Source organism: Ascaphus truei, chromosome 5, assembly GCF_040206685.1.
Source record: "Ascaphus truei isolate aAscTru1 chromosome 5, aAscTru1.hap1, whole genome shotgun sequence".
In the NCBI taxonomy this organism is placed as follows: Eukaryota; Metazoa; Chordata; class Amphibia; order Anura; family Ascaphidae; genus Ascaphus; species Ascaphus truei.
This window is the reverse complement of record NC_134487.1, coordinates 170,536,635-170,550,086: the sequence shown is the minus strand read 5'-3', so window position 1 is coordinate 170,550,086 and position 13,452 is coordinate 170,536,635. Positions and strand designations below refer to the sequence as shown.

General features: G+C 42.9%; 1 protein-coding gene across 1 annotated transcript; it reads right to left on the bottom strand.

Annotated features, from left to right (window-relative positions):
* Window positions 1–10,219: 10,219 nt before the first annotated feature.
* Window positions 10,220–13,178, bottom strand: LOC142494494 (nodal homolog 2-A-like). The gene is made up of 3 exons (XM_075598986.1): window positions 12,893–13,178; window positions 11,317–12,095; window positions 10,220–10,372 (listed from the first exon to the last, which is right to left on the bottom strand). Exons 1-3 carry the CDS (start codon window positions 13,176–13,178, stop codon window positions 10,220–10,222), a joined length of 1,218 nt encoding a protein of 405 aa, XP_075455101.1.
* Window positions 13,179–13,452: the final 274 nt, after the last annotated feature.

Genomic DNA, 13,452 nt, shown 5'->3' with positions numbered 1-13,452 from the left:
TCAGCATGTTTTGTGTGTATACGTGTTTGTGTATACGTGTATCAGTGTGTGTATCAGTGTGTCTGTATGTCTATCAATGTGTCGGTTTGTGTATCAGTGTGTCTATATGAGTATAGGTGTGTCTGTGTGTATCAGTGTGTATATGTGTGTCTGTGTGTGTATCCATGTGTCTATATGTGTATCAGTGTGTCTATTTGGGTATTGTGTGTCAATATGTGTATCGGTGTGTGTTTGTGTATCTGTGTGTCTGTCTATGTACCAGTGTGTCTCTGTGTGTGTATCAGTTTTTCTATGTGTGTGTCTGTGTGTGTACCAGTATGTCTATGTGTGTATCAGTTTTTCTGTGTATCTGTGTGTATCAGTGTGTCTATGTGTGTATCAGTTTTTCTGTGTATCAGTGTGTCTGTGTGTCTATCAGGGTTTTCTCTGTGTGTATCAGTGTGTCCCTATGTGTATCAGCATGTTGTGTGTGTGCGTATTCATGTTTATGTATCAGTGTATCTGTGTGCATATCAGTGTGTCTGTGTGCATATCAGTGTGTCTGTGTGTGCATCAGTGTATCTGTACATGTAGCAGTGTGGCTGTGTGTGTGTATGTATCAGTGTGTCTGTGTTTGTGTGTGTGAATCAGTTTGTGTATCTGTGTGTATCAGTTTGTGTGTATGTATCAGTGTGTCTGTGTGTATCAGTTTGTGTGTGTCTGTCTTTGTGTATCAGTTTGTGTGTGTGTGTGTGTGTGTGTGTGTATCAGTGTGTCTGTGTGTATGAATCAATTTATATATCTGTGTGTCAGTGTCTGTGTATCAGTTTGTGTGTGTATGTATCAGTGTGTCTGTGTGTGTGTATCAGTTTGTGTGTGTCTGTGTATGTGTGTATCAGTGTGTGTGTACGTCTTTGTATGTATATATCATGTGTGTGTCGGTGTGTCTGTGTGAATCAGTTTCTATATCTGTGTATCAGTGTGTGTGTGTGTGTGTGTGTGTATGTTGTTATCAGTGTGTGTGTGTGTGTGTATCATTGTGTCTGTGTGTGTGAATCAGTTTGTGTGTGTATTAGTTTGTGTGTGTGTGTATATATATATATATATATATATATATATATATATATATATACACTGTATATATATATATATATATATATATATATATATATATATATATATATATATATATATATATATATATATATTAGTGTTTGTGCTTGTGTGTGTATGTATCTGTGTGCATGTATCTGTGTGTGTATGTATCTGTGTGTGTATGTATCTGTGTGTGTATGTGTGAATCAGTTTCTGTATCTGTGTGTATCGGTGGGTCTGTGTCTTTATCTGTTTATCTGTTTGTGTGTTGTGTGTATGTATCAGTGTGTCTGTGTGTGTGAATCGATTTGCGTGTATATATCAGTTTGTGTGTGTGCCTGTGTGAATCAGTTTTTATATCTGTGTGTATCAGTGTGTCCGTGTTTATCTGTTTGTGTGTGTGTTTGTGTGTGTATGTATCAGTGTGTTTGTGTGTGTATTAGTTTGTGTGTGTGTGTATATATCAGTGTTTGTGTGTGTATGTATCAGTATGTCTGTGTGTGAATCAGTTTCTGTATCTGTGTGTATCAGTGTGTCTGTGTGTTTATCTGTGTGTGTGTGTGTGTGTGTCTGTGTGTGTGAATCAGTTACTGTATCTGTGTGCGTGTGTGTGTGTGTGTGTGTGTGTGTGTGTGTGTGTCTGTGTGTGTGAATCAGTTACTGTATCTGTGTGCGTGTGTGTGTGTGTGTGTGTGTGTGTGTGTGTGTGTGTGTGTGTGTGTGTGTCTGTGTGTGTGTGTCTGTGTGTGTGTATGTATCAGTGTGTCTGTGTGTGTGAATCAGTGTCTGTATCTGTGGGTATAAGCGTGTCTGTGTGTTTACAGGCAGTCCTCGGTTATCCAACGGAATCCGTTCTGGAAGTGGCGTTGGATAGTGAAACCGTTGTAAAGTGAGTCCCATGTTAATCAGTGCGGTGAGCGTTGGATAACGCATTCAGGCGTCAGATAACGCATTCCGGTATCGAAAAACAGCCTTTAGCGTTGCATTGTAAAGCGCTGGATATGCCATTCGATGTAAAGGGAAATATTGGATAACGAGCACGACCTGTATCTGATTTGTGTGTGTGTGTGCCTGTGTGTGTATCAGTTTGTGTGTGTGTCTGTGTGTCTGTGTGTCTTCGTGTCTGTGTGTGTACATATCAGTGTGTATGGATCAGTTTGTGTGTCTGTGTGTATCAGTCTGTGTGTCTGTGTGTGCATCAGTTTGTGGGTCTGTGTGGGTGTATCAGTTTGTGTATTGGTGTTTGTGTGTCTGTGTGTGTATCAGTTTCTGTGTCTGTGTGGGTGTGTGTTTGCGTGAGTATCAGTTTGTGTGTGTGTATCAGTTTGTATGTTTGTGTCTGTGTGTTTCTGTTTGTGTTTCTGTGTGTGTCTCAGTTTGTGTGTGTATGTCGGTGTGTGTATCAGTTTGTGTGTGTGTGTGTGTCAGTTTGTGTGTCTGTGTGTGTGTATCAGTTTGTGTGTGTGTGTGTGTCTGTTTGTGTTTCTGTGTGTGTCTCAGTTTGTGTGTGTATGTCTGTGTGTGTATCAGTTTGTGTGTGTGTGTATGTGTGTCAATTTGTGTGTCTGTGTGTGTGTATCAGTTTGTGTGTTTGTGTGTGTGTGTGTGTGTGTCTGTCTGTTTGTGTATCAGTTTGTGCATCTGTGTGTATCCGTTTGTGTGTGTGTCTGTGTGTGTATCAGTTTGTGTGTCTGTGTTTGTGTGTCTGTGTGTGTATCAGTTTGTGTCTGTGTGTATCAGTTTGTGTGTGTGTGTCAGTTTGTGTCTGTGTGTATTAGTTTGTGTGTGTGTTTGTGTGTGTGTGTGTTGCATTAGGGCTGAGCAAATCCCTACTTAGTTTTGTCTGGAAGGCCTCAGGGAACTCAGCTCTGGCTTTTTATTTGAGGGAGCAACAAGAAATCCCATGTCAGGGCTCATAGAATGATTGGGGACGTGCACAGACTGGGGAAGCTCAGAGAAGGAATCGTCCATCATTTTCCTCATCCCAACTATGTGCTGTGGTTGAGATAGAAGTTCATTTTTTCTTTGCTGAGAGTATGGCCTCACAAAAACACCACTGAGAGAAAAATGGCACCATGACAATGAGAGGGACCCTGCAGACTGGACTTTTCTAGACGTCTCTTTGCAGCAGAAACTCAGCTCATGGCAAAAAAATAAATCATTGAATGGGTGTCACAAAGTTATTTTTTTGTTTTTTTTTTAATAATAAATATTTGTTCACAGGGAACAGAGACAAAGGGAAATTAGGGCTGTTTTGTTACACTCCACTGATTAAGAGGTGCTAGGACAATACATCTCATTGTGAAGTCATTAGGACAAACAGTCATCAGGAGAAAGTCCATGGGGACGTTGAGCTGACTGATGTGGATTGTGCCGGTCAGACGCATGTTTGGCTCACAAGACCAGGCCTGTGTTTTTGTTTTTTTTAATGGTTCATGTAGAAGTCAATCCACATGCTACTATCTAATGATGTCTTCACTTAACCTGCATACATTCCCGGCCTAATTACACCATCCATTGGCACACACAATGAGGGCCGCGGGTGGCGTACAATTAGGTATTATAAGAGAATTAAGTGGAAATAGCATCTGGGAAGTGATACTAAATCCATGAAACTAACACACCTGCTAATTTCTTTTTGGGGAAACAGACGTCTGTGGGTGTGCATAGGTTTCGTATTAGGACATTATTGATATCAAGACATAATATACTAATGTTGGAAATTAATTCTCATGACTATATATGACACAGGCACTTTGTAATGTAAGAACGGTGTTGGATTGATAGAAGGGATACAGATCAAACGTAGAAACATTGTTGCTTTAATTCTAGGTTAAATAAAAATGGATGGGGAAATGCTCTAAAAATAAGTGTCCTGAATTGTTACTTCTCACAAATAGGTATATTAATCCGGGTGATTCTACAATAAAAAATGTCAGGTATTAACATCTACAGTTGATAGATACAGCACACATCAAATACCTTATACTTCTTAGTGTATTACTTATGACACAGACATTAGAGTGTGTACAAGATTGGGGTGATTGTACCTTCCGAGGTTTCGTTTCACCGGGACCTTCCTCAGGGAGATTTAATTCTAAGATGTATTATGCGATTTATCAGCGTACACAACGAGGACCACAGGTGTGGAGAATTTGATTTTTTTTTTAAAGGGACTTAGCTGAGAAATGACACATGGAAAGTAAGGCTAAGGCCCCGCTCCCAGAGTCAGCGCACCTGCGCTGCTGACAGGCGGTGCGCTGAGATACACAGACCGCGATCTGCGGTCTGTAGGGAGCGGGAGCCGGAGCGGGAGGTGGGCGGGAGGTGGGAGGTTTGATCGGGAGGTGGGCGGGAGGTGGGCGGTTTGACAGGGAGGGGGGGCGTGGCTTGAGCGGAGGGACCCGCTACTCTCCCCCCCCTCCCTCCACGGACTCGGGCTGGAGCTGGAAGGTAAGTTTAAACACACACACGCAGGCACTCATTCATACACGCGCACACACACACACAGGCAGGCACTCACGCACTCATACACACACACACGCGCGCACACACAGGCAGGTACTCACGCACTCATACACACACACACACACACACAGACAGAGGCAGGCACTCGGGCACACACACACACAGACAGGCACTCACGCACTCAGACACATACACACACAGACAGGCACGCACTCAGACACACACACAGAGAAAGGCACTCACCTGCTTTCACTCCACACTCCTCCCCGCTCCCCGAAGCCTCTCCTCCTCCCGAAGCCTCCCCTCCCCATTGGCTCACAGCCACACACGTCACGCGTCAAAGCTAGAAAACACCATTCTCTGGTGTCTCCAGCGGCTGACGCGCTACAGCGTGTAGTGCTCTGTGCAGCCAGGGGGGACCGGGACCGGCTCGCGAGGATTCCCCTGCTGGTGGGGAACTCGCAACCCGCCGCCCGCGCCAACGAGCGCAGCGGGACCGAGGCCTTATACTACACCATGAAGCTGACACACCTGTGAGATGTTCATTGCGCTGTAGCTGTGTATGAAATCAAATGGGACAGGACCTAAAATTCTGTAAGGTTCATTTAACAAAGTCTCCCGGAGTTACACAAAATATTGCACCAGAATTACCACATCAGATAATCTCACTGCTTTCAGTGGGAATGTTTTTGCTTAGTAGATTTTTTTAGCCGCTGAAATACATTGATAAATAAACACTTTTTTTGGGGGTTGGCTTAATTAATAATTTATCAAAGTTTCCCGGCGGCAAAACTGGTGCAAGAAAATAACAAATTTAATCGAGAAATTGAAATACACAAGACATTTTTCTTCAATAAATCTGGTGCAGTTTTTTTTAGACTAGTTTTGCAAGCTGAGCGATTTATATAAACCACCCCCTATATTTAGAATTCTTTTTTTTTCATCAGGTGAATTACCACAATTCTTTTTTAGATCAGTACAGGCAGGCCTCGGTTATCCAACGGAATCCGTTCTGGAAGTAGCGTTGGACAGTGAAACCGTTGTAAAGTGAGTCCCATGTTATTCAGTGTTGGTGAGCGTTGGATAACGCATTCCGGCGTCGAAAAATTAGGGTAAAACCCACTCGCTCCCTCCCAAAGTAACTCGCCCCCCCCCCCAAAGTAACTCTCTCACCCCCCCCCCCCTCACCCCCTCTTACCTGCTGTGGGGTGCAGTGATCTTTTTCTCCCCTGCAAATTGTAATGTTTCCCGTGCAGGTCCTAAAAAAATGGCCACGCAGCATCAAATGACGCCACGTTGCCATGGCGTGACGACACGGAGTCACGCAATGTGGCGTCGCGTGATGCCACGTAGCGTCCCGTTGCCATGGCAACACAGCATTATTTGACGCAACACGACCATTTTTTCAGGACCTGCAGGGGAAACATTACAATTTGCAATATATGTATATATACATCTCACGGCACATAAGTTACAATCTGCGCCGAATGTACAATGTCGGAGATATGTTACAGGATTAGCCCCAGGGAGCGGCGTCAGCTGGATACACCATAAATGAATAGAACACCTTCGTATCATTAGAAAAGCTCATTTCATAATGAATATGTTTATTATAAAATGTAAGCTTGCAGATTTATGCCTCCAAAGGGATCGACAGAAAACAAATACACATTACACGCTGCTTCTGTTCACCCCTTTGGGCGCCGGTTGAGATAGCTTCTACGTCATGGGGTTTGGCACTTCAGGGGTCCCATGAAGTAGTAGCTACGGCATAATCTAGTGGCCCGTTATTGCAGGAGGAGTCGTTCCGTGATCAGTCACAGAGCGATCACGACATCGCGAGAGCCTCAAAGGGTTAAGTGCTGGTTAACCATTTACACCCTCCTCCTTTTGAGAACACTCTTCCTTATGCAGCTATCAGTTGCCCTTATGAACTTTAATAGGGTCACCAGCCATCCTCTTACACACATCCTTTGACCCCGTAGACTTCAACTGGATTGCCCTCTTGCACACACCAATGGTCTTACATCCTAAAAACATCAGGTGGCCCTTCATATGATCGCCCTCTTACACACATCAGTAGCCCCATAGACTTCAGTACGATGACCTCCTTCAAATGCAGAACTTCCCACTCAAAATGGAATCAATATTTGACTGTTTGGCTGGTCTGATACTGCAGAAAGAGAACTGGCCAGTCTTAGGCCCCTGACATGTTGCCTGCTTGCTGGCGGAAGCGTGCTGACGCGCGCTCCCGCTCAGCACTGAGCCCCTACAGCCGCAATTAGAGCGGCTTTAGTAGGGGCTCACCTGCGCTTCCGCGCGCTTGCGGAAGCGCAGGTCTTGGAGGAATTTAAAATTCCCCCGCTTGCCGGCGAGACAGGCCGGTCACGTGAGCGTTCGCCCAATGAGGGCGAAACAGCTCCGTGACGTCACTGGCCCACCCCCAGCCAGTGACGCGCCTGCCCCCGGCCAGTGACGCGCCCGCCCCCGGCCCGCCCCCTGACGGTCTGTCCCCCTTCTGCCCGATCCCTGTCCCCCTTCTGCCCGATCCCTGCCCCCCTTCTGCCCCGATCCCTGTCCCCCTTCTGCCCGATCCCTGTCCCCCTTCTGCGCGATCCCTGTCCCCCTTCTGCCCGATCCCTGTCCCCCTTCTGCCCCGATCCATGTCTCCTGTGTGTGTCTGTGTATGTGTGTGTTTGTGCATTGTGTGTGTGTGTGTATGTATGTGTGTGTGTGTGTGTGTATATGTGTGTGCATGTGTGTGTGCATGTGTGTATGTATGTGTGTGTGTATGTGTATGCATGTGTGTGTGTATGCATGTGTATGTGTGTGTGTATGTGTGTTTGTATGTGTGTGTGTGTGTGTGTGTGCGTGTGTGTGCGTGTGTGTGTGTGTGTGTATGTGTGTGTGTGTGTGTGTGTGTGTGTGTGTGTGTGGGTGTGTGTGTATGCATGTGTGTGTATGCATGTGTGTGTATGTGTATGCGTGTGTATGCATGTGTGTGTGTATGCATGTGTGTGTGTATGCATGCGTGTGTGTGTGTATGCATGTGTGTGTGTATGCATGTGTGTGTGTGTATGCATGTGTGTGTATGCATGCGTGTGTGTGTGTGTCTTTGTGTGTGTGTGTATGCATGTGTATGTGTATGCGTGCGCGTGTGCGCGTGCGTGAATATATTTATCAAAGTTGCACAATGTTAATAAATAATTTATTCTCACATGTCTTTTTTTTTAATTTTTAAAATATTATATAATATACACACACACACACACACACACACACACACACACACACACACACACACACACACACACACACACACACACACACACACACACACACACACACACACGTTCCCCAGTGACACACAAACACTGACAGCTACCAAGTGACACACACACACAGTGATACCCGCCTCCCAAGCGCTTGCTGTCTCCTCTGTAAGGACAGCAAAAAGCTCCTGGTAGAGCGAGCGGCAGCAAGCGAGAGCGAGCAAGCGCCAAACATGGCCAAGGCCTTATTTGCATTATCTGGTAGCAACGAGTCCACATTAGCCCTAAAGTCAGCTAAACATGTTTTTACACGTTCCCCTTAGAAGGAGCAAGTCAGATCAGCGGGGAACCTTTTTATCACCTTGTGATGAGGTTTAGTGGCATTTTTAAGAGTCTGTCAACATACTGTACTATTCTTCAAGCTTTCTGCCCCGGTAATTAACCCCTTACTTGTTAGTGGGACCTGTAGCACATTACTGATGGTGGGACTCCTGGAACACTTTTAATAGCCGTTCTATAATTTATTATAGTTATTATTATAATTATTATATATATGTATGTTTCGAGCTAGTCCCAGTGACACTAAACCTGGCTGTGGAAATCAGTGTAACAAACCTCAAAGAATATAGAACACGTGCAAGAAAGTTGCAGAGATCAAGTCTGAGTTATAAAATAGTGTTTAAAATAATGAGATTTAAAGAGTAACCCGAGAAATATATAAGCAGGTGGTCTAAGCATGGTCTATAAATTGTGTAACAAACATTACCAGTGCTACAGAATGTGTTACATAGTTAAGTGCTTTCAACTTTTTCCAACACCAGCACAACAAATGAATTGTGATGACACATGTATGTTCAAATTTCCTCTCTGAAGCAAAATATTACTGCACATCTCGCTTGCAAAAGCAATGTGTACAGTGTTGGAGTTATGTAAATAAACAGCGGTGTGGCTCAGTGAGTAAAGACATGGGGTTTGCAACAGGGAAACCTGGTTCAATTCCTGGGGTTGGCTCCTTGTGACCTCGGGCAAGTCACTTTATTCTCCCTGTGCCTCAGGCACCAAAAACATAGATTATATGTTCTACGAGGCAGGGACTGTGTCCGCAAAAATGTCTCTGTAAAGCGCTACATGAAACTAACAGCAGCGCTATACAAGAACAAATTGTAATTGTTGTTATTATTATTAGATCCCATTTAACGCCAGGTCACGTTGAGATAATGATACTGTTCCCAAACAAGAGTAGCGTGTTGTATATTTTGTGGAGTTTGTTGTTGGGCTCTTTGGGACTAAATCTGAAAACCTATTAAACATTAGTGTGTCTTATATTAGTGTGCTATAAGACATTAGAGAAGGGGTTACATGGCTGAGTGCTTTTTATTTTATTACAAATACTACATGTATCGCTAGCTGGGAAAGGGCATTTACAGAACACTTACTCGACCTTATAGCATACCGTTCATATTATAATACTCCACTGTATATTTATAGCCCATACATACATTCTAATCAAATTAAGACCCGTGCGTGTTTTACATGACAAGTTAAAAGCAAAAGATGCGAAATCAACACACATTGAAACTCACTAAAACCCAGCATTTCCTTAACCCTTTATTATTACCGATATCACGCTCCCGGATGTGGGGTTACCTTGGCATGGTGGGCAAGCTTATCATGCTTTACCCAAATTATGTAACTAAAACCCTCATTTAAATGAAATATTACAAAGAGTTGAAGAGGTATAGGCTTTTAGGCAGCATGAGGCACCCAATGGTTAATAATGAGGAAATGTAGGGATTTTGTGAATTTTGACCTTTTTTTTTTTATAGATTTTTTAACACCACTCCAGTTTAAAAAAAAATGATAAAAGATTGCAAGTATTATATTTACTTGCTGAGCAAGCCATGAACACATTAGTAAGAAACAAAGACCCAAAACTCTGGTTTGAATATTTAATTGCAATTGATCACAGCATACAGCAAATGTATATATCAGAATAAAAAGAAAATATACACATTCCAAATTAGCATGCGTTAATGTGACAATATATATATATTTATTTATTTATATATATATATATTCTTCTTCTCCCCATCTAAATACAAAAATATACATATCATCTATCTACATTTATCTACACCGTCATTTTATTTTAACATAGAGCAGCTAATCACATGTGCTGAGGCTGTTCACAATCTTCTCTATGCTACCATAGGATAGTCTTTGAAGAACACTGTCTGTCCTGTGTCCTCTTCATTCTCATAGTCTTCTTGCAGTTAAGAGCTGCTTTATGTGCTTGGTGAAAACATTACTAAATGCTCGTTTTTAGATGCTCCTGGGAGCACTGCAAAAGTCCACAGTGTGAATCTCAAGCATGTCTATCCAAGTCCTGTGCCATCACCATGTCCTCAGTTGCATCCACATTCTTCTATAATCATCTCTTCGTGGTGTCTCAGAACAACTTCTCCAGTCTCATAGTATAACATGGACAAGGGGCTCATCTTCACAGGGACGCAGGAAGGACATTCAACTCTCTCAGGCTGATATAGTTTGACCAAACTCTAAGAAAACAAACAACAACAAAAAAAGATAAAAGCATCATCAGTAATTAACAGTATTCAATTACACAACACAACTTTTACTCACACAAATCTATTACAGTGTAGCAATTTTATATTTTGATTATTTGCAAGAACATTATAGAGTACTGTATTATCTAAACACATTTTCCAATTTATGATACATTTTGTGGTAGCTGCATGGGAAATATAAAAAAATATATATAATAATAATAGCATGTTTTTGTATAGCGCTGCTAGTTATACGTAGTGCTTTACAAAGACATTTTGCAGGTACAGGTCCCTGCCCCGTGGAGCAATCTATGTTTTTGGTGCCTGAAGCACAGGGAGATAAGGTGACTTGCCCAAGGTCACAAGGAGCCGACACACACACACACACACACACACACACACACACACACACACACACACACACACACACACACACACACACACACACACACACACACACACACACACACACACACACACACACACACACACACACACACACACACACACACACACACACACACACACTAGTAGAAAAAAGCATGCTGTACTTCAATAATATATATATATATATTATTATTATTTTTTTAAGTATGTGTAAATATACATAAACATATAACATCTTTTACTCACTGAGCCACTCCCTCATATATATATATACACACACACACACACACACACACACACACACACACTAGTAGAAAAAAGCATGCTGTACTTCAATAATATATATATATTATTATTATTATTTTTTTAAGTATGTGTAAATATACATAAACATATAATATTTTCCATTTAGTATACATGTTCTGGAAGCTACATGGGAATTCTTCTGTCGATACATTATTTATGCAGAGAAATGATACTCTTCACATATGAAGAAGACAGCCCTATGATGTACATAATGATTAAAATAGAGGTGTTACAGTACTTACCTGCATGTAGGCATGGTTTGTTGGCTTGAAGCTCTCCTCCACTGGGATAGGACAGGCTCCCTCACACCTGTAGGCATTGTACTTCTTGGGGTAGACGATCCAGTTGCCCCATCCAATCCTCTCAAAGTCAACAGACATGTCCACCCGTCGGCACAGGTTTTTACCATCGTCCAGGGGCTTCGAGGGGACGTTGCCCATCATGATGCGGTGCTTCTCATTCCTGTTCCTCCTGTGTCTTCTAATTCCAGCCACCCTGGTGGCATTATCTGTCATGACATACTTGGAGGACGCCACTGTCTTGATGAGACTGTGGGAACCAGAGAGGTTGGCAGAGGGCTTGTCCTTGGCAAACACCACCAGCATTACTCTATCTGCAGTGAGGTGGGACACGGGGGCATCTTCTTGAATCTGCTGTGGGGCATCAGACTCAACCACTACTCCTGCACTGTTGGATTCCCAGGCTCTCTCAGACTTGTCCCGAACCTCAGGGTATTCACCGCTTTTGAACGCCTCTCCCTTGTGGAGATAGAACTGGAGCATCTTGGTGATGTTGTAGACCTTCCAGGAGGAGCCCGGTGTAACAGAGGGGTCGGTCTTGAAGGACCCCAGGTAGAGCTTCTCCTGACCTTCCTTGGCGTGGTGGACCTCTACGGTCACGCTGTCTGAATTTTCAAAAGCAGGGAGGCGAATTCTCAACTCTGCCAACCTCAGCTCATTGCTGCTGGAGATAGAGGACATGTCAAAAGACAATGTCCAACGATTATCCTCTTCAACGCAACCTGGGAAAATACACAAAACGAGAAAGACAGTGTTAGCATCCTGCCTGTTACTCAACAGGCAACAACTCCACATTCAAAAACATTTTTGCACATTGTGTGTTAATCTACCACCTTCTCACATGTGCTTTGCCATTTAGACATTGATAGACGGAACAGAAACTGCTTGGCCAAATGTCAAAATACAGAGGATGTGTATTGAGGTCACTGCATGTCGTTTTAACAGACGTCTGAAGCCCAATACACAAAGTCGTAATGGGAGAATGAGTATTCTAACACCCAATCTCACCAGGGAGCAGGCTGATAACCATCCATCCATCTCTATGACAGAACGAAGAGCAACAGACCAGCGCAGACAGCAGAAGCAAACAGGGGATAGAAGGGGGGAAAACAGCAGATTGTTAGGTACAAACATTACATTTGTAGGCATTCCTCCCAGCAATTGCTTTTTTTGTATTGCAAGCTAAGCAATACTTCCTCTATAACTAGAAACATACATTTGAAAAATTATATTGCAATTAAGATCATTTTAAATGATAGATTCCTATTGAAATACGATTTTTTTTAAATAGTGCTGTCAGAAGCATGAGTTGAAATTGGGCATGCAGAATAAGACAATACAAACTAAGAACAAATATTCAGTGATATTTGAAAGTATGTGGTTATTGTTAGATCAACACAATACAGGAAGTGTGTTAAATTAAGAAACATCTAATAAGGTATTTATGGATAGCATTATAGCATAATTCAGATATAATGAAAGGTAATAAGATATTAGAGAGTAAGCGTAATGTACTTACTTTTTGCAATAAGACTAAGCACAGCATCAGATTCCTGGAGGATAGGATGTTCCAGGCTGGACATATCTGTATCATTCCCCTTGATGAGAGTCTGGTAGAGCTGCATCATGTAAAGGGGGTATCTGAGACCCTGGGAATGCCTGTTTCCATACAGGGTGGTTGAAGCTTTCAATCCCAATTTAGACCCTGGAAGGGGAATCCTGATCTCCTTTCTTTCTGAAGCAGTGGGCATGCCCTGGACCAGGGAGGTGAATGTGAAGCACAAGATGATATTTAGAAAAGCCATCTCTTGACTCTTGGCCTCTTCTATCTCAGGAGTTACTGCTTGCTCAGAAGTTCTCCAAGACTGAAGTGAGGTCCTGAGGTTTCCCAGACTCTATATACTAGTGGAGTCTGAGCTTTGATGGCTCTTCACACCTATGACCCTTTGATCTGAAAGACCTCACCATCAAACAACAAAAGCTTCCAAGGCCAATGTCCATTTAATGGACTCCTGCTGTTATGCTAATGACCCAAAAAAGGAAACCCTCTAACATATCACAGTCTTTTATAGGAGGTAC